General features: G+C 42.5%; 1 protein-coding gene across 1 annotated transcript in view; it reads left to right on the top strand.

The window, feature by feature from the left end:
* Window positions 1–21,552, top strand: part of LOC133043052 (uncharacterized) — a 187,832-nt gene that overhangs the window by 104,812 nt on the left and 61,468 nt on the right. The window contains exon 35 of the mRNA XM_061123942.1: window positions 5,243–5,557. Coding sequence (XP_060979925.1) covers window positions 5,243–5,557 — 315 coding nt within the window. The remainder of the gene's footprint in view (window positions 1–5,242; window positions 5,558–21,552) is intronic.

The raw sequence follows: 21,552 nt of genomic DNA, 5'->3' as shown, positions 1-21,552 counted from the left end.
ATGAAACAACCGACCGGTTCCAAATTGGGAAAAGAGTTCGTCAAGATTGCATATTGCCATCCTGTTTATTTAACTTATACGCAGAGAACATCATAGGAAATGCCTGGCTGGAAGAATCACAAGCTGGAATCAAGATTGCTGTGAGAAATATCAACAACCTCAGATCCGCAGATGATACCACTCTAATGGCAGAAAGTGAAGAGGAATTGAAGAGCCTCTTGTTGAGGGTGAAAGAGGAGAGTGAAAAAGCTGGCTTACAGCTCAACATTCAACATTCTGAAAACTAAGATCATCAGCACTTCATGGGAAATAAAAGGGGAGAATGTGGAAACAGTGACAGATTTTCTTTTCTTGGACTCCCAAATCACTGCTGACGGTGTTTGCAGCCATGAGATTAAAAGAGGCTTGCTCCCCTGTGACAAAACTAGACAGAGTATTAAAGAGCAGAGGCATCACTTTGCTGACAAAGGTCCTTATAGTCAAAGCTATATTTTTTCCAGTAGTTGTATCTGGCCGTGAGAGCTGGGTTATAGAAGAAGCTAAATGCCAAAGAGTTGATTCTTTTGAATTGTGGTGCTTGGATGCCTCACTTGAACTGAGAGTCATTTGGGCAGCAAGGAGATCAAAGCAATCAATCCTAAAGGAAATCAACTCTGAATATTCATTGGAAGGACTGATGCTGAAGCTGAAGCTCCAATACTTTGGCCACCTGATGAGAAGAGCTGACTCATTGGAAAAGACCCTGATGCTGGGAAATACTGAAGGCAAAAGGAAAAGGGGGCCGCGGAGGATGAGATAGTTAGATAGCATTGCCAGTTCAGTGGACATGAATTTGAGCTAACTTCGGGAGACAGGAAGGACAGAGGAGCCTGATGTGCTGCAGTCCGTGGGGTTGCAAAGAGTCAGACACAACCTAGCAACTGAACATATGTTACTGCAGTGAACACTGGGTTTTCAAGTTAGTGTTTTTGTTTCCTTCAGAGAAATACTCCAAAGTGAAATTCCTAAATCATACGGCAGTTCTACTTTTAATTTTTGATGCACCTCAATACTGTTTCCATATGGGCTGCATTAACTTACATTCCCTCTAACAGGAAAGCAAGAGCTTTCCTGTCTCTTCATATTCTCCTCAACTCCTGTTATTTCGTCTTTTCGATAAAAGCCTTTCTAGAGCATATGAGGTGATATCTTCTTGTGGTTTTGATTTGTATTTTCTGATGATTAGTACTGTTGAGCACGTTTTCATGTACCTATTGGCAAGTTGTATGTATTCTTTAAAAAAAAATCTCTATTCAGGTTCTCTGCCCATTTGTAAAAAATCATATATCTACATATATATATACATATATACACAAGGACCTCATACAACTCAGTTGCTATATATATATATATATATATATATATGAGGTCCTTGTGTATTTTGGATAATAATCCTTACCAGAAATATAATATGCAAATATTTTCTCCAATTCCATAGGTTGCTTTTTCATTTTGGTGATGGTTTCCTTAATTGGGCAGAAGCTTTTTAGCCTTATGTCATCACAACTGCTTGTTTTCACTCTTGTTTCCTTTGTTTTTGGTGTCAAAGCCAAAAAATCATCACAAAGACTGGTGTCAAGGATTTTATTCTCTGGTTTTTTCCTGTAGAAATTTTATGGCTTCAGGACTTGTGATCAAGTCTTTAATCTATTTTGAGTTAATGCTTGTGAATGGTGTAAGATAGTGGTCCAGTTTCATTTTTTGCATGTGGCTGTCCAGTTTTCCCCATGCCATTTACTGAAAAAACCATCCTTTTCCCACTGTATATTCTTGGCTTCTTTGTCAAAAATTAATTGACCATTGAAATGTGGGTTTATTTACAGGCTCCCTATTCTGTTCCATTGATCTCTGTGTCCATTTTTATACCAAGAACATACTGTTTTGATTAATATAGCTTTGTAATACAGTTTGAAATCAGGAAGCATGACAACTCTAGCTTTGTTATTCTATCTCAAGATTGCTTTTGTATTCAGCATCTTTTGTGGTTCCATGCAAATTTTAGGTTTGTTTCTTCTGTATCTGTGAAAATTTCCAGTGGAATTTTGATAAGGATTGCAGTGAATCTGTAGATTGCTTTGGGTAGAATGGGCATGTTAACAATATTAGATCTTCCAATCCATGACCACAAAATATCTTTCCATTTATTTGAGTCATCTTCAGTATCTTTCATCAATGTCTTATGGTTTTCAGTGTACAGGTCTTTCACCTGCTTAGTTAAATTTATTCCTAGATATTTTATTCATTTTCATGCAAATGTAAATAGAATTGTTTTCTCAGTTTCTCTTATAACAGTTTGCTGTTAGTGTAAAGAAATGCATATGATTTTTGTATACAGATTTTTCTTTCTACAACTTTACTGAGTGTATTAGTTCTCATACTTTTGGTGAAGTCTTTAGTGTTTTCTACATACAATATCATGTAAGGGGGTTTCTTTCCTCACTACTCTGATGGTAAAGAATCTGTCTGCAATGCAAGAGACCTGGGTTCAGTCCCTGGGTCAGGAAGATCCCCTGAAGGAAAGAATGGCAACCCACTCCAGTATTCTTGCCTGGAGAATCCCATGGGCAGAGAGGCCTGGCAGGCTGCAGTTCTTGGGGTCGCAAAGAGTCAGACAGGACTGAGTGACTAGCACTTTCACTTTTCAATCTGCAAATAGTGTCAATTTTCCCTCTTCCTTTCAGATTTGGATGTCTTGATTTTGTTTTTATTGCCTGATGGATCTGGATAGGACCACCAAAACTAAGTTGAATAAAAGTGGTGAGAGTTGAATAAATGTTGAACTAAGTTGAATAAAAGTGGTGAGAGTAGACATTTTTGTCTTGTGTCTGGTTTCAGAGGAAAAGCTTTTGGTTTTTTACAGTCAAGTATTGTGTTAGCTGTGTACTTTTCATATGGCCTTAATTATGTTGAGATGCAATCCTTCTATACCTACTTTGTAAAAGAGTTCTTACTGTAAGTGGATGTTGAATCTGTCAAACACTTTTTCTGCATCCTTTGAGGATATGATTTTTACCTTCATTTTGTTTATTTGGTGTATCACATTGATTAATTTGTGAATGTTGAACTATCCTTGCACCCTTGGAACAAATATCAGTTGATCATGGTGTATGATTCTTTTAATGTATTGTCAAATTCAGTTTTCTGATATTTTGTTGAGGATTTTTGCCCCTATATTTATCAGAGTATTAGCCTGTAATTTTCTTTTCTCATGGTGCCCTTATCTGGCTTTGGTCTCAGACTAATGTTGCCTTCATAAAATGAATTTGGAAGTGTTCCTTTCTTCTCTTCTTGGAAAAGTTAGAGATGGCTCCACCACTAAATACTGTTACATTGAGAATTGAGATTTCAGCAATAACTTTTGAATGAAATAAATAAATGCTGTCGAGGCTGGCAAATAGTCAAACCATAGCACCTTATTCCTTCAACATTTCTCTCTCTGTTTCTCTCTCTGCTTCCCTCCCCCTCCACATACACAAACACACACACCCCATTCAGGTACACCTTGAATGGTTTGCTGGATGTTGCCTGAAACCCATAGCTAAGAGAATGTGGGAACAGATACTTCAAAAGCAGAGGCTCGCTCCCTTCCTTGCCTCTCTTTGCTCATGTCTTTGTCATTTTCATCTGAAGGCCAAAGAGGCATTTAACTATGAGACATTTTATTGATGATATTTTTTCCTACAATGAAACCCCGTGAATTGAGAGGTGGTAAAATCTTTGACCATGAAAATGAGCAACCCACTCACAGAGGTCCTGCCATCATTTTCTCAGAGATTCTCTGCATAGAGTGGGTAGGAGTTTTGATAGGATGATCTGGAAAGAATATGTAAATATTGATATTTTATGACAGGTACTATTTACCCTTCTGGTTTTTGAATTTATGTTTATTTCTCTCAGCTTCAATTCTTTTACATATATTTTCAGTCTTTTGTTTATTATTTCTGCATCTTCTCAATACAAATTTTTCTCAGTAGGCTTTTTTTGACTATTGCAAAAATTTCTGGCTTACTCAGTGTGTACATATGTGTGTACATATATCTTCTCAGAATTCTACTAAGTCTTTCCTGTAAGCATACAGGAAAGGAAATCTCTTTTTAAGAGATTCCCAACCAACACTACAGGCTTTTCTGGTGGCTCAGAGAGCAAAGAAACTGCCTGCAGTGTGAGAGACCTGGGCTTGATCCCTGGGTAAGGAAGATCCAGTGGAGAAGGGAATAGCAATCCACTCCAGTATTCTTGTCTGGAAAATCCTATGGACAGAGGAGCCTGGTGGGCTGCAGTCCATGGGGTCACAAAGAGTTGGACATGACTGAGCAACTAACACACACACGCACATAACCAACACTAAATTGTGGAGCAATTATCTTACAATTAAAAATAAATTAAAAAAAGAGGGTTTCCTTTTACAACAGTAATCTTCACTTGCCCACTTGTCACACTGGATAATAGGTAAGAGTAGTTTATAATCTATCTAATACTTTTCCATTAAAATTATGTACATGAGATTTTGAATATAAATTGACTCTGTACTTCTGGACTGATTATTTTTAATATGAACTATTATCATAGACTGTTACCATGAATGTATATTTGGTTTACTATTTCACTGATTAGTATGAGTTTAAGAAAAACAAATTTTATTTCACTGAATTTTATTTGTCTATTCATTCATTTAATAAATATTTATCAAGCCACTATCTGGTACTTAGAAATGGTTTTCCATAGATATTTGGTGAATGAGTGCATACAATGTGCAGGCACGGTCCTAACAGCAGAAACATGGCTTATATAAGATATACAAGGTCCTTCCTCTAGTGGAACTTTCATTCAGAAGGGTGTGTGTACATTGGTAGATGTCTGGATTTATATTTGCTGTGGGGTGTGAAGACTGATTAACAAGTAAATATTTAAAGTAATTTCAGCTGGTGATCAGATGCAGTGAATGTTTCAGCCCAGGAGATAATGAACCTGTGTTTTCATGTGTCCTTTGCACTGAGTCAGACCTTAGATAATCTTTTTTGGGGACAAGACCACGCCCAGCTGTCCCTGATCCACTGTTTCCCTGTTGTTTGCAGGAAGAAGACCCAAGAGCTGTTCAGTTGCTGCCCCCTGCACAGGTACGTCAGCCCCGCCCCCTCCCCAGGCCCCCAGGGGCTCCTTCCTCCCCCCAGGGGAGTCACAGGAGGGGCTGCTGCCTTTTCAGACAGAGAGAAGCTCCGGCTCAGGGGAGGAGACAGCGAGTGCTCAGGGCGGGTGGAGGTCTGGCACAGCGGCTCCTGGGGCACCGTGTGCGATGACTCCTGGAGCCTGGCAGAGGCCGAGGTGGTGTGTCAGCAGCTGGGCTGTGGCCCGGCCCTGGAAGCCGTGCGGGCCGCGGCGTTTGGCCCTGGAAACGGGAGCATCTGGCTGGACGAGGTGCGGTGCGGGGGCCGGGAGTCCTCCCTGTGGGACTGTGCTGCGGAGCCCTGGGGGCAGAGTGACTGCAAGCACGAGGAGGATGCTGGTGTGAGGTGCTCTGGTGAGTGAGGGGCAGGGGGTCCGTCCCTGGTGAGCTGGGGCAGCACAGGGGCAGAGGGCTGCACCGGGCGTGGTGGGGAGTTTGTGTTCAGAGAGTGTCCGGGTGCTGGGGCTCTGATCTAGGACGGGGGAGCTGGGAGGACTGGAGACTGCTGTTGTGGAAACTGAGGGGTGATTTCAGGCTCAGGAGGGAAAAATGGTTTGCCTTGCATTCTGGCCAATTCCTCTTCCTCACACTGCTGTTTTTCTCTTTAGGTGTAAGGACAACATTGCCTGCGACAAAAGCAGGTACTGTGATCCATGCATGGGCAGGAGAGAATACTCAGATACTGGCGACCTGTTCTGTGGGCTCCCTGACAACTCAAAAGAGGAAAGAATCTGAGGAGCTGTGGCTGTTGGGGAGGAGCCAGGGCATTACACTGGGGAAATCCCCTGCCTTGATGCCCAGGGTCAAAGGTTCTCATGCCTGGGGTCCAAGGAAGTCTGGTTCCCATGTTGTAAAATCTAAGGAACTCCCAACTGCCCTTGAGTGTTGCTCTTCATCAGTGAGGTGCGGGTCCCTGGACTGTTTGATGCTTTGTCTCCTGAAGCCAAGGAGAAGGAATGAGTTGAGTTCTCAGAGGCTGTCTCGGCAGGGCAGCTCCCTGACAATCCCCAGCTCTGCCTCGGGGCCACACTGGACAGAGTGGAGTTGACTTGTCTCAGGACGAGTCCCGGGGGAGCCCTGACACTGTCTGAGGCTGGGACCTGTTGTCTGGAGCTCCTGAAAGTGCTGAAACAGGGGATTTCTCTGTGCCCAAGACTATCTCCAGTCCTTTTTCCTGTTCTCCTTAGGGACCAGAACAACCTCACATCCTCTCCCTGGCATCTTCTCCCTGCCTGGGGTCCTCTGCCTCATCCTGGGAGCCGTTCTCTTCCTGGTCCTCATCATCCTGGTGACTCAGGTGCTCAGATGGAGAGCAGAGCGCAGAGGTGGGCTGCAGGGGGAGCTGGGGACCAGGGAGCGTGTGTGGAGGCAGGAGATGGGGCAGGTGTGAGGAGGGGAGCCTGGGCCAGGTCTCTGCTCTGAGTTGCAGACTCCATGTGCTCCGTGCTGAGCTCTCAGGGCTGAGTAGACAGAGGGCTGGGGCGTGAACTCTCATAAGTCATGGCCTCTCCTGTGAGACCAGACAGAGTTGGCGCTGAGCTGTATTCAGGGTCAGACGAGGGGAGAAGGTGCTGTCATGGTGCACGTGGTGGGAGATGATGCTGAGGTCCTGGCAGCCCCCGTGTGAGCACCAGGGAGAGGAAGGGTGGGTCTGCTGGACCAGGGTGTCTGGGGCGGCTTCTCTTACCTGCTGGGGAATCTCTCAGCCTTATCCACCTATGAAGATGCTCTTGCTGAAGCTGTGTATGAGGAGCTCAATTACCTTGTGACACCGAAGGAAGGTCTGGGCAGCCCAGGTGAGTGTCTCTGTCTGCCCTCCTGGGGCCTCTGGTTGTCACCACCCACTGGCTGTGCGCATCTTCTCAGCATGTGCAGACCTCATGTGTGCCCCAGTCTCACAGAGACTCCAAAGTGGCAGGATGGCCTCTCAGAGCCCCGTGATCTCCCAGGCTCTGTCTACACTGCAGAAGCCAGGCCTGTCCCTTCTCAGCTTTAACACAGGTCCCGTGGGTGTGGGGAGGGTCATTCTGTATGTTGTGTGATGTTTGTCTCCACATGAGGTTTCCTGTCAGATGACTCACTGATTAAACGGCCATATTACACCAGAGATGGTGAGGAAAACAGAGACTACAGATCCACTCGAGGAAATAGAGGTGGACCTGCCTCGGCTGGGCTTTGGGGAGGAGAGTTTCCCTCATAGAGAGGAGATTTAAAGGGAATGGCTTTCCTCTGATGGACCAGAGGCATCCCTTGTGTCCAGATGGTGTTCTTCCTTCTCCTTCTCTGGCTGTTCGGTGATGTCTCACGTCGGGGCTGGTCTCTCTGTGTCGGGAATCACAATAGGCACACAATGTTTAAAAGAAATAACATCTCTAAAGCGCAATTTGTCAAAGTCCTTTAGCAATGCTCAATGGTGGAAGAGTTGCTTTGAAATATGTAGTTTCCACCAGAAAATATGAAGATATGTAAAATCATGTTTTGGCTTATGGACACATCAAAATGAAACATGGTCTTAGAGAAAAAAGTCTTTTGAAACAAGGAGTGACTGGTGCCTCTCTTCAGAAACTCAGAAACTCTGGGTCAGAAGGGATCTTAGGTATTCCCCAGACCAACCCACTTACTGTGGTTTCATACACTCCCTTGTCTGCTCTTGGAACCCCCAGATCAGAGGACTGATGTCCCTGCTGAAAATTACGATGATGTTGAAGAGGTCCCAGTGCCTGGAACTCCTCCTGCCTCTCAGGGGAGTGAGGAGGAAGTGCCCCCAGAGAAGGAGGATGGGGTGAGGTCCTCGCAGACAGGTGAGTGGGGTCAGGTGATCTCCTGCAATCTTTCTATCTGGAAAGAGTGAATGTGTGCTCCTCAATGCCCAGCCTCCCTGGAGATTCAAAATAGAGGTAATCTCATACATTTGGTAGCATCATCTTGACCATATGCCATATTTAATGCTGTCACACTCCTTGCAGGGAGTGAGGAATCACTCTGCTTTTGGCATTTATGTCTCCGTAATGTGACATAAACTTCACTTTATATGTGATATACTTGCATTAAGATTTATAGATTATGGAATTTCCTTTCAGTCCAGAGGTTAGGATTCTGCACTTTCACTACTAGGGCCCAGGTCCAACCCTGCTCAAGGAACTAAGATCCCACATGCATTGTGTCATGCCCAAAGAGAAACTTATTGATTAATTGAGCATATTTATAAAGAAAGCTAAGTGCCAAAGAATTGATGCTTGAACTGTAGTGTTGGAGAAGACTCTTCAAAGTCCCTTGGATGGGAAGGAGGTCAAACCAGTCAATTCAAAGGAAATCAATCCTGAATATTCATTGGAAGGCCTGAGCTGAAGTAGAAGCTCCAATACCTTGGCAACCTGATGTGAAGAACTGACCCCTTAGAAAATACTCTGATCCTGGGAAAGGTTGAAGGCAGGAAGAGAAGAGGACAACAGAGGATGAGATGGCTGAAGGTATCACTGACTCAATGGATATGAGTTTGAGCAAGCTCTGGGAGTCGGTAATGGACAGGGAAGCCCGGTGTGCTGTGGTTCATGGGGTTGCAAAGAGTCAGACATGACTGAGTGACTGAACTGAAGTGAACCAAATTCAAAGGTGAACAAGTGTTTTAATAATATCTTTGCACTGTCTCATACATGAAGGACAATCATTCAATATCAGAGTAATCCAGGTCTATGCCAAATCAGTAATGCTGAAACAGCTGAAGCTGTGGTTTTCTGAAGACCCACAAGAGCTTTTAGAACTAACACCCAAAAAAAGATGTCCTTTTCATTATAAGGGACTGGAATGCAAAAGTGGGCAGTCAAGAGATACCTAGAGTAACAGGAAATTTGTCCTTGGAGTCCACAATGAGGCAGGGCAAAGGCTAACAGAGTTTTGCCGAGAGAACGCACTGGTCATAGCAAACACCCTCTTCCAAAAACACAAGACAGGACTCTGCACATGGACATCACCAGATGGTCAACACGAAAATCAGATTGATTATATTCTTTGCAGCCAAAGATGGAAATGCTCTATACAGTCAGCAAAAACAAGACTGGGAGCTGACTGTGGCTCAGATCTTGAACTCCATATTGCCAAATTCAGACTTAAATTGAAGAAAGTAGGGCAAACCACTAGACCATTCAGGTATGACCTAAATCAAATCCCTTACGATTATACAGTGGAAGTGACAAATAGATTCAAGGGATTCCGTCTGATAGGCAGAGTGCCTGATGAACTATGGACGGAGGTTCGTGACATTGTACAGGAGGCAGGGATCGAGACCATCCCCATGGAAAAGAAATGCAAAAAGGCAAAATGGTTGTCTGAGGAGGCCTTACAAATAGCTGAGAAAAGAAGAGAAGCAAAAGACAAAGGAGAAAAGGAAAGATAGATCCATTTTAATGCAGAGTTCCAAAGAATAGCAAGGAGAGATAAGGAAGCCTTCCTCAGTGATCAGTGCAAAGAAACAGAGGAAAACAATGGAATGGGAAAGACTAGAGATCTCTTCAAGAAAATTAGTGATAGCAAGGGAACATTTCATGCAAAGATGGGCTCAACAAAGGACAGAAACATTACGGACCTAATGGAAGCAGAAGATATTAAGAAGAGATGACAAGAATACACAGAAAACTATAGAAAAAAGACCCTCATTACCCATATAACCACGATCACTCACTGTGATCACTCACCTAGAGCCAGACATCCTGGAATGCAAAGTCAAGTGGGCCTTAGGAAGCATCACCATGAATAAAGCTAGTGGAGGTGATGGAATTCAGTTGAGCTATTTCAAATACTAAAAGATGATGCTGTGAAAGTGCTGCACTCAACATGCCAGCAAATTTGGCAAACCCAGCAGTGGCCACAGGACTGGAAAAGGTCAGTTTTCATTCCAATCCCAAAGAAAGGCAATGCCAAAGAACGTTCAAACTACCGCACAATTGCACCCATCTCAAACAGTAGCACACTAATGCTCAAAATTCTCCAATCCAGGCTTCAACAGTAATGAACCATGAACTTCTACATGTTCAAACTGGATTTAGAAAAGAGAGAGGAACGAAAGATCAAATTGCCAAAATTTGCTGGATCATCAAAAAAGCAAGAGAGTTCCGGAAAAACATCTATTTCTGCTCTATTAACAATGCCAAAGCCCTTGACAATGTGGATCACAATAAACTGTGGAAAATTCTGAAAGAGATGGGAATATCTGACCACCTTACCTGCCTCCTGAGAAATCTGTATGCAGGTCAAGAAACAACAGTTAAAACAGAATATGGAACAGCAGTCCGGTTCCAAATGGGGAAAGGAGTATGCCAAGGCTGAATATAGTCACCCTGCTTATTTAACTTATATGCAGAGTACATCATGCAAAATGCTGGGCTGGATGAAGCACAAGTGGGAATCAAGATTGCGGGAGAAATATCATAACCTCCAATATGCAGATGGTACCACCCTTATTTCAGAAAGTGAAGAAGAACTAAAGAGCCTCATGAAAGTGAAAGAGGATAGTGAAAAACTTTGCTTAAAGCTCAACATTCAGAAAACTTAGGTCATGGCATCTTATCCCACCACTTCTAGGCAAATAGTCAGGGAAACAGTGGCAACAGTGAGAGACTTTATTTTTTGGGGCTCCAATATCACTGCATATGATGACTGCAGCCATGAAATTAAAAGACACTTGCTCCTTGGAAGAAAAGCTATGACCAACCTATAAAACATATTCAAAAGCAGAGACATTACTTTGCTGACAAAGTTCTGTCTAGTCAAAGCTCTGTTTTTTTTCAGTAGTTATGTATGGATCTGAGAGTTGGACCATAAAGAAGGCTGAGCACTGAATATTTGATGCTTTTGAACTGTGGTGTGGGAGAAGACTCTTGAGAGTCCCTTGGACAGCAAGGAGATCCAACCAGTCAGTGCTAAAGAAAATCAGTCCTGAATAGTCACTGGAAGGACTGATGTTGAAGCTGAAATTCCAATATTTTGTCCACCTGATGCGAAGAACTGATTCACTGGAAAACACCCCGATGCTGGGAAAGCTTGAATGCAGGAGATGGGGATGACAGAGGATGAGATGTTTGAATGGCATCACCAATGCAATGGACATGAGTTTGAGCAAGCTCCAGGAGTTGGTGATGGACAGGGAAGTCTGGTGTGCTGCAGTCCATGACATCGCTAAAGAGTTAGACACGACTAAGCGACTGAAGTGAACTGAATTTATACATAAAGGTAGAGATTTAAACAAATGTATTGAATTGGGTAAAGTATGTTTATAATTTAAGATGAGCTCTGCTTATATGTTAACATTCATAAGTACAAAGTCTATGATATATGGTGACCTTAACATTAAGCCATGGTGGTGGATCATAGACTCAGAATTTGTGATCAGCTGAGATCTAATTTGCTCCAGATATTTCAGTAGCTGCGAGAAGACACTCATTCTCTACAAAAGAGTATTTCTCCATCTGATGGCCTGTGTGGTCTCTGGGGAGGGGCCATCTGTGGCTGCACCTGTGATAGTCTTTGTGGACATTTGGAACAGGAGTCAAGTCAGCCAAGATCAGATTTAGGTTTTGAGTGAGGAATTCAGATTTTTCCTGTCTCCAGTCTCCCTCTTATTGAGAATTCACATCTATCACCTGTGAAAGGAGAACATTTAAATTCTTTTTTATGATTCTTACCATTGGGCGTTATCTACTTGCTACTGTGTGGCCTGGAAGCAGGTCTTCCCAGAGCTCCTGTGTGAGCACAGATCTCCTGTGATGCAGGATTTCCACATGAACTGAGGCCCCAGAGACCACATGGACTGGATCTGAGAGGACAGCTGGGATCCATCCTCACTGTAACTCAAGTGAAACACCCTGAGCCTCCCTGCCCACACCTGGGTCCCAGGGATGCTTTGTCATCTCCACTTGCATGACTCCTTCCACCACAGGGCTCTCTCCCATCCCTGTGTCTCAGTTCTAATGAAACTTCTCTTTACTCTTTCAGGCTGTTCTCTGAACTTCTCCAGAGAGGTGGCTGATCCTGGGGAAGGAGGAGGGAGCCCTTGGCTGCTCCAGGGGCAGACAGGGGACCCTGGGTACGATGATGTTGAATTCAGTGCCCTGGGAACATCCCCAGTGTCTTTCTCATGATGCTTTAAATATGAGATGGAGCCTCAGGTATTCTAACTGCCTGTATTTCAATAGAGTAGAGCTGACCTGTAATTGTGTTATGTGGAAATTTCTCAAAATGAGATATTCTGAATAAATTAACTTTTTGCTGTGATGCTACTTTAACAAACTTCATGTCAAATTATTTTAGAAGGTTGGTCCTCAAACACCATTTTCCTCAAAGGAAATACAAGAGGAGTGAGCTGCCCTGCTCTCTCACCTGTCTTAGAGGCTAATGAGGGCATGATTTTGCCCCAGCTCACAAATGCTCCAGGTCACTCTTATTAAGAAAAGGATATAAACTTGGTCCACATTCATACCCTCCTTCCTAACAAGATGAACTCAGAAAAAAAACCCCAAACATCTGAACATTCTTGGATGCTCTCCCTGAGATGTCAGATCAACTGTTTGTAACTTGTTCCTTGACACCAGACTGAATGTGAGTTTCAAAGTGGAAGGTTGACTTGTGGGAGAGAATGGATACAGCTTTCCTTATCCTGCCTAAATGTTCATAGGCCAATTAAAAATCTAACTGTACATAACTACCTGTTCCTTTTTCATCTCTCATTTATTCCTTTAGTGGATACAGACACCTCTTTGCTCATCTCCCATGGCTGTTTGATTATCCAATCCTTATAAATCCATTCTTTCCTCTCCATCTCTTCCTACTCTTTCTTCAGGAGGCTGCTATTTCTTGTCTCTCCAAGCATCTCTCCTTCTAAGTGAAATATATCAGATCATATATATCTTCAAGTTGATGGAGGGCAAACTGATGCTCACCCACACCCTGTGTTCAGGTGGGACAAGAGGGCAAGAATGTGGAGACCTAGGCAGAGGGGATCCAGAAGAATGGATGTAGACAGAAAGACCAGGAACAGTTGGCTATTTATTTTTCAGAGATGTGGATGGAGGCATCTTATATGACTGATCTCTCAGAGGAAGAATTTCAGCCAATGGGCTTTTTTGAAAACATCTATTTTCAGATGTTTCAAGATTGCTTTAATCTGGTTACTACTGAAAATGTAATTGTGATCCTGCTGTGATTCCTCAGGGTAGAGAGAGCTGTCATGCAGATGTGGCCAAGTAAAGATTACGTTTACACAGCACTCCCCCTGCACCCCCCACCACCAAGTCCATTGTGGACATGTGGAGAAGCTGCTGAACTAATTTAAGCCCTGAGATTGCTGGCCTGGTTGTGAGCTGGACCCACCCAGTTACTTGCTTGATGACTCTGGGTGGTTTCTAAGACTTCCACCTACACTTACACTTGCAGTCTTCATCGTTCTAGGCTGTTCTTGGGGATGGGAGGATGCCCAGGGCTTCTCCCAAGGAAGCTCACATGTCTATTCACTTGGGAAGTGATGAAATAGATGACATATGATGAAATAAGGCACACACACCAAGAAACTCAGTGAACTCCAAGGAAACACAGATAAACTATTAAATTCAAGAAGACAATATATGAACAAAATAAGATTAAAAAATATTTCTCATCATCATTATTGTTTTTAACTATTGTTGCACTGGGTCTTTGTTGCTGCACATGGGCTTTGTCTAGTTTCAGCAAGCAGGCCCTACTCTTCTCTGTGGACAGCAGGTTTGTCTATGCGCGGGTTTGTCTTATTGTGGAGAACAGGCTCTTGGCACCCAGGCTTCAGGGGTTGCAGCACGCAACCTCCTATTTGTGCTTTGCGGTTCCTAGAGCTCAGGCTCAGTAATTGTCGAGCTAGGGTGAGTTACTCCACAGAGTAAATTTTTTACAGGGATAGAAGGAATAAAAAAGGAAGTAAACAGGGAATTTATTGATGTTTTAGTGGTTAGGATTCGATGTATTTACTGCTGCGGTCTGGATTCAATCCCCGTCAGGGAACAGATCTCCTTCAAGCTTTGCAGTGAGGCAAAGAGAATAAGAGAAGGAACGAAACAGAAAAATGAACCAAACAGAAATTCAGCTGCTTAAGATTCAGTTCAGTTCAGTTCAGTGGCTCAGTTGGGTCCTACTCTTTGCGACCCCATGGACTGTTGCAGTCGGGCTTCCCTGTCCATCACCATCTCCCAGAGCTTGCTCCAACTGATGTCCATTGAATCATCCAACCATTTCATCGCCCGACGTCCCCTTCTCCTCCTGCCTTCAATCTGTCCCAGCATCAGGGTCTTTTCAAATGTGTCAGTTCTTGGCATCAGGTGGCCAAAGTACTGGAGTTTCAGCTTCAGCATCAGTCCTTCCAATGAATATTCGGGACTGATTTCCTTTAGGATTGACTGGTTGGATCAGTTGTTTAAGATTACAATGAATGAAATGCAACACAATTGAAAATGCTACAGAGAGCATCAACAACAGCAGAAGACTCTGTAACTTAGAAGGCAGGACCATTGAGGTTATCCCGCCAGGGGACAAAGAAAAAGAGGAATGAAAAAGTGTGAAAGATATTGTTTCCTTAATTTCTTTTTCTGTTTTTTCATTGTTAATATATAGGAATGCAAGGGATTTCTGTGTGTTAATTTTATATCCTGCAACTTTACTATATTCATTTATTAGCTCTAGTAATTTTCTGGTGGAGTCTTTAGGGTTTTCTATGTAGAGGATCATGTCATCTGCAAACAGTGAGAGTTTCACTTCTTCTTTTCCTATCTGGATTCCTTTTACTTCTTTTTCTGCTCTGATTGCTGTGGCCAAATAAACTCAAAATGGATTAAAGATCTAAATGTAAGACCAGAAACTATAAAACTCCTAGAGGAGAACATAGGCAAAACACTCTCCGACATAAATCACAGCAAGATCCTCTATGACCCACCTCCCAGAATATTGGAAATAAAAGCAAAACTAAACAAATGGGACCTAATGAAACTTAAAAGCTTTTGCACTACAAAGGAAACTATACATAAGGTGAAAAGACAGCCCTCAGATTGGGAGAAAATAATAGCAAATGAAGAAGCAGACAAAGGATTAATCTCAAAAATATACAAGCAACTCCTGCAGCTCAATTCCAGAAAAATAAACGATCCAGCCAAAAAATGGCCCAAAGAACTAAACAGACATTTCTCCAAAGAAGACATACAGATGGCTAACAAACACATGAAAAGATGCTCAACATCACTCATTATTAGAGAAATGCAAATCAACACCAAAATGAGGTACCATTACATGCCAGTCAGGATGGCTGCTATCCAAAAGTCTACAAGCAATAAATGCTGGAGAGGGTGTGGAGAAAAGGGAACCCTCTTACACTGTTGGTGGGAATGCAAACTAGTACAGCCACTATCGAGAACAGTGTGGAGATTTCTTAAAAACCTGGAAATAGAACTGCCATATGACCCAGCAATCCCACTTCTGGGCATACACACTGAGGAAACCAGATCTGAAAGAGACACTTGCACCCCAATGTTCATCGCAGCACTGTTTATAATAGACAGGACATGGAAGCAACCTAGATGCCCATCAGCAGATGAATGGATAAGGAAGCTGTGGTACATATACACCATGGAATATTACTCAGCCATTGAAAAGAATTCATTTGAATCAGTTCTAATGAGATGGATGAAACTGGAGCCCCTTATACAGAGTGAAGTAAGCCAGAAAGATAAAGAACATTACAGCATACTAACACATATATATGGAATTTAGAAAGATGGTAACGATAACCCTATATGCAAAACAGAAAAAGAGACACAGAAATACAGAACAGACTTTTGAACTCTGTGGGAGAATGTGAGGGTGGGATATTTCAAAAGAAGAGCATGTATACTATCTATGGTGAAACAGATCACCAGCCCCGGTGGGATGCATGAGACAAGTGCTCAGGCCTGGTGCACTGGGAAGACCCAGAGGAATCGGGTGGAGAGGGAGGTGGGAGGGGGGATCGGGATGGGGAATATGTGTAAATCTATGGCTGATTCATATCAATGTATGACAAAACCCACTGAAATGTTGTGAAGTAATTAGCCTCCAACTAATAAAAAAAAATAAGATAATAATAAAAAAATATAAAATAAAAAAAAAACACAAAACCTTAAACCTAAAAAAAAAAAAGAAGAAAGAAAAGATGCTCAACATCACTCATTATTAGAGAAATGCAAATCAACACCACAATGAGGTACCATTACATGCCAGTCAGGATGGCTGCTATCCAAAAGTCTACAAGCAATAAATGCTGGAGAGGGTGTGGTGGAAAGGGAACCCTCTTACCTTGTTGGTGGGAATGTAAACTAGTACAGCCACTATGGAAAACAGTGTGGAGATTTCTTAAAAAACTGAAAATAGAACTGCCATATGACCCAGCAATCCCACTTCTGGGCATACATACTGAGGAAACCAGATCTGAAAGAGACACTTGCACCCCAATGTTCATCGCAGCACTGTTTATAATAGCCAGGACATGGAAGCAACCTAGATGCCCATCAGCAGATGAATGGATAAGGAAGCTGTGGTACATATACACCATGGAATATTACTCAGCCATTGAAAAGAATTCATTTGAATCAGTTCTAATGAGATGGATGAAACTGGAGCCCCTTATACAGAGTGAAGTAAGCCAGAAAGATAAAGAACATTACAGCATACTAACACATATATATGGAATTTAGAAAGATGGTAACGATAACCCTATATGCAAAACAGAAAAAGAGACACAGAAATACAGAACAGACTTATGAACTCTGTGGGAGAATGTGAGGGTGGGATATTTCAAAAGAAGAGCATGTATACTATCTATGGTGAAACAGATCACCAGCCCAGGTGGGATGCATGAGACAAGTGCTCGGGCCTGGTGCACTGGGAAGACCCAGAGGAATCGGGTGGAGAGGGAGGTGGGAGGGGGGATTGGGATGGGGAATACGTGTAAATCTATGGCTGATTCATATCAATGTATGACAAAACCCACTGAAATGTTGTGAAGTAATTAGCCTCCAACTAATAAAAAAACTTAAAAAAAAAAAGTGTGAAAGAACCTGTGTGAAATATAGGATAACATTCATATAAACAACCTGTACATTATTGGAGTCCTGGAAGGAGAAGAGAAAGAGAAAGTGACGGAGATTGTACTTAAGGAAATAATACCAGATAAGTCCCAAATCTGATGAGATTTAGACTTCCAAGTCCATGTAGCTAATAGGTCGCTCTTCAGAGTTCATTCAAAATGATCATCCCCAAGACACATTGCTTGTAATCAAGAAAAAGAGAGAGTTTTATAAACAAGAGAAAAGTAAATGCTCACAAAAAAGAAATTCCCTTAAAAATATCAGTGGACTTCTCAGTAGAAACCTGAGAGTTCAGGAGAGAAAGGGTGATATATTCAAACTTATGAAAAGAAAAAAACTCTACCAACCAATAATAATTTTCTCAGGAAGGTTGTTTTTCATAAATGAAGACAATATAAAGACTTTCCCAAACAAACAAGAGTTGACGGAATTCACCAACATTAGGCTTGGCTTAGAAGATTGCTGAGGGGAGTTCTTCAAACTAAATGAAGGATACTAATTTTTATAGGAAAGAAGTGAAAACATGCAACAGACTTGTAAATGTAAATACTGAATCCAACTCAGCATACTCTAACACTGTAATATGGCAGTGTGCTAACCAGTTAGCTTTAGGCCAAAGAAAGTATTAAAACAGCTATAGAGAAAAATATTTTGTTAGTGGATATACAATATAGAGAGAGGTAAATTGTGACATCAAAAACAAAAAGTGTAGAAGGGGATAAAAAGGTAGAGCTTTTGTGTGTCATTGGAATTAATTTGTGATCAGTGTAGTATATACTGTTGTCCCTCTAAGATGTTTTACGTGAGCGATGTGGCAACAAAAACATAAAAACCTACAGTAGATTCACAAAAAGTAACAAGAAGGGACTCAAAGAGCAACATTATCCAAAATTATCTGTTCACAGTTATAACTATTTTGCAGAACAGTTGAACTGTCCTGGATTCCACATCATCTTTCACAATCAGCCCAAGAGGACTTTCCTTCGAAAAGTGAAAGACTAATTAAGCTGTCTGTTATTTTAAGCCAAAGAAATCGTTTGGCACCTCATCCCCTTCCTTATGTCATATCAATGGTACAGCTGTACCTTTTTAATTGCAGATTTTCTTCCTGTGATATTGCTCTGTGATTTTAATGAAAAAACTGCCAATGATATGAATCATATGAATACCCTGTCTCCTCAGTTGGGTTTGATTAAGACTTGTTAAGAAGCCACAAGTAGGTACTTTGTGGTTTGTCTTGTGTATCCTTAGAGATTTGCAGTGTTCACTGTGACATATTTGTTGGTGATAAACTGCTTGTTTTTGAAAATCAAATTTTGCCTTGCTAATTGCCAGAAACATTTGCCTTTAAATCAAAAATATTAGCTAAATGATGTTCTCAGAAACATTTCTTTATATTTAAGACAATTTCTCTTCAACATTTAGTACAATGCCATTCAGCCATTCAATAAACATTAGCTGAGAATCTGTTAAGTTATAGAGAGGGGAAATATAGAGCTTATACACAGGCACAGGCCTCACCCCAATCCGGGGCCCTGGCAAGGCCTCAGAAGATGCCTGCCGACTGCAGGACCTTGGTTAGCATGCCCAGATTGGGAAGCATTCGATGCCAAGGAAAAGAGATCTGTTCACAGAGTCTTTGATGTGAAAGGAGGAACACATTTTGCTGCATTTCCAGTGTTCTTAGGCTGGTCTGCAGGCAGGACTCAGCTGCACCAAAGCTCCGCATGCAATAGAGCCTCAGTTCATAGAGTTTGAGTCTGAGCTGAATCACTCAGGCTTTGAACTCTGAGTGCCACTCCAGAGGCACTAACGTTAGGTTGAAGTGGTTTAAGAATCACCACCCACAAGAACTCAATAGCTCTGCAGTTGGTAATTGCATCAGCTCTGAGCAGAGGTGGATTAATCATGAAGTTAATGAAGCTTGGTCTTCAGAGCCTCTCCTTGCACCAGCCCCTTCTAAGCCCCGAGGGGGTCCCTAGGGCTGTGGTTGAAACAGAGCAGGACTCTATGATCCTTGCCCGCTCACCGTGTCTTCTGCCTGCCTTTTGCCTGTGGAACCCTTAAGTCAAAGAATAAGTTTAATTGGAGAACTGAGAAACGTGGGAACAAAGGGAAACAGTCAGAGGAGACTAAATAATAATAACGTAGTCACTAAACACAGTCAAGGACCTTTAGTTCTTTCTCAAGATAATATTCTGAGCCATATCCTATGAGCTGTCTTATAGATACAAAACACCAGGTGGAGTAGTGAACTGCATGATGTCCATATTGTACCCAGGACTTGAGCATCCACATTCTGAGAACTGACCACAAAGAAATGGGAACAAGTACACCCAAGAACTAAAGATTAACTGTACCTAAAACAACCAATGGATGTTTTGGATGGCATCACCGACTCAATGGACATGAGTTTGAGCAAGTTCCAGGAGTTGGTGATGGACAGGGAAGGCTGGCGTGCTGTAGTCCATGGGGTAGCAAAGAGTCGGACACAACTCAGCAACTGAACTGAATTGAAAACAACCAAGATGATGCTAATCAAACCACCGATGACCAATGTGAAGATGACTGTACTATTTCTGCATGTAACCCCCATACCACTTTGTCTTAAACCTCTCACCCCCTGCTTGTCATGGGGGGTGAAAGTTGGCCTTTGGACATATCTGGCACTGTCCCTGCCAGTTGCCAGTGTATGAAATGAAGCAAACTTTCTTTTCCACCAACCTGACCTGTTTACTGGCTTTTAAGCAGTGAGCAGCCAGACCCCACACACATATGTTTTAGTAAGATGGTCACAAGGAGATAGGCGTTGAATGTGCCATTGTCTTCAGTTGAGGGAAAAAAGATTCAGCAAAATTATTTCTTATCCAAAGGTGAAGAAATTAATTAACTACATAGAACACTACATCCAGGAATCAGAATTGTTCAGGAAATCCAGAAGAAACTGAAGAGGTTTAGAAAGTACATGCTTCCTTTTCATTAGTACAGAACTGGTATAATGTAAAAATAAGTTCAAAGATGATGAACTGACTAACTCAGAGCAAAGGAGAGCTGTTTAAGGATGAAAGTCAAGATGCTCAGAGACGAAACTGGGGAAATGGAAGCACAGCTGTCAGCACAGACTGAAGGAGAGGGCAGAGGAGTTGCACCAGGGGCGGGTGCTCCCCAACAGAAGCTTAGATCGAGTTGTCGGTCAGTCAGAGATGGTGACTGGGAACCAGCCAAGCCCCAGAGAGGAAGCAAGGTGAGACCTGAGGGAGCAGCTTGGCATGAAGACACAGAAGGAAGAGGAGATCCAGGAAGGTGCCTGCTTCATGTGACAGAGTTTGTCTTCCTTTCAAGACTTCAGTATAGGCTCTGTTCTGATGCTGGAACAACTGACTCCCAAATCTCAGAAGGAACACACACATGCAGACACACATTCATTACCAACCTGCAAACCTACTGTGGTCAGTGAGGCTCCACTAGCTTACACGTGTACCACGTGGAACACGCAGCTTCTGGGGCAGCAAAGAGAGAAACTAGAGAGTCACAGGGGTTTTCATGCCTCTACTCAGAAGTGACACAGGTGACAACACCCACGTTTCATTGGCCAGAATGAGTCACTGGGAGATAGAAAAACAGCTATCTGATGAATATTACTATTGATGCCACATCCTTGGTAGCAATGCTGTCAGTATTTTTCTTGCTTTGGTGAAGTTTTTGAGGTACAACTTTGTGCAGAAATTAACTGTGATCAGACCCTCCCCAGAGTGAGATTTGAAGAAGGCCTTTTGTATCTGGTTCCTTCCTCTGGTGTGTCTCTGACTCCTTACTCCACTTCTGTCTGTGCCGAGTGGGAGTAGTCAGAGTCGTGTCTCCCCTCCCCCCACCTCCCTCCCCACTCGGTATCACTAACTGCAGGGTGATTTTCAGCATTTGTTCCTGCATTCATTTCCTTATTTATCCACTATTTGTTAAGCTCTCTATATGTGTCTTGACTTTAAAGAGATATTGAAGAGTAAGACACAATACTTGCTCTCAAGAATCCCCCACTTTAGAGACAGTGAGCAAGGTTTTACAGATTAAATAAACACACCAGTAATTTTGAGCTGGAGGAATTAGAATTCACAGAGGTGACAACTCTGTGCATTTAAAAACAAGAGAAGATTTATGAATTTTCTTTCTCAAATGGGCTTAAAACTGTGTCCTCTAGAATTCAAATATACATAAATGTAATAT

The sequence above is a fragment of the Dama dama genome, chromosome 22 (assembly GCF_033118175.1).
Source record: "Dama dama isolate Ldn47 chromosome 22, ASM3311817v1, whole genome shotgun sequence".
NCBI lineage: Eukaryota > Metazoa > Chordata > Mammalia > Artiodactyla > Cervidae > Dama > Dama dama.
Note: the sequence above shows the minus strand (reverse complement) of the source record. Positions and strands in the feature narration are given on the sequence as shown.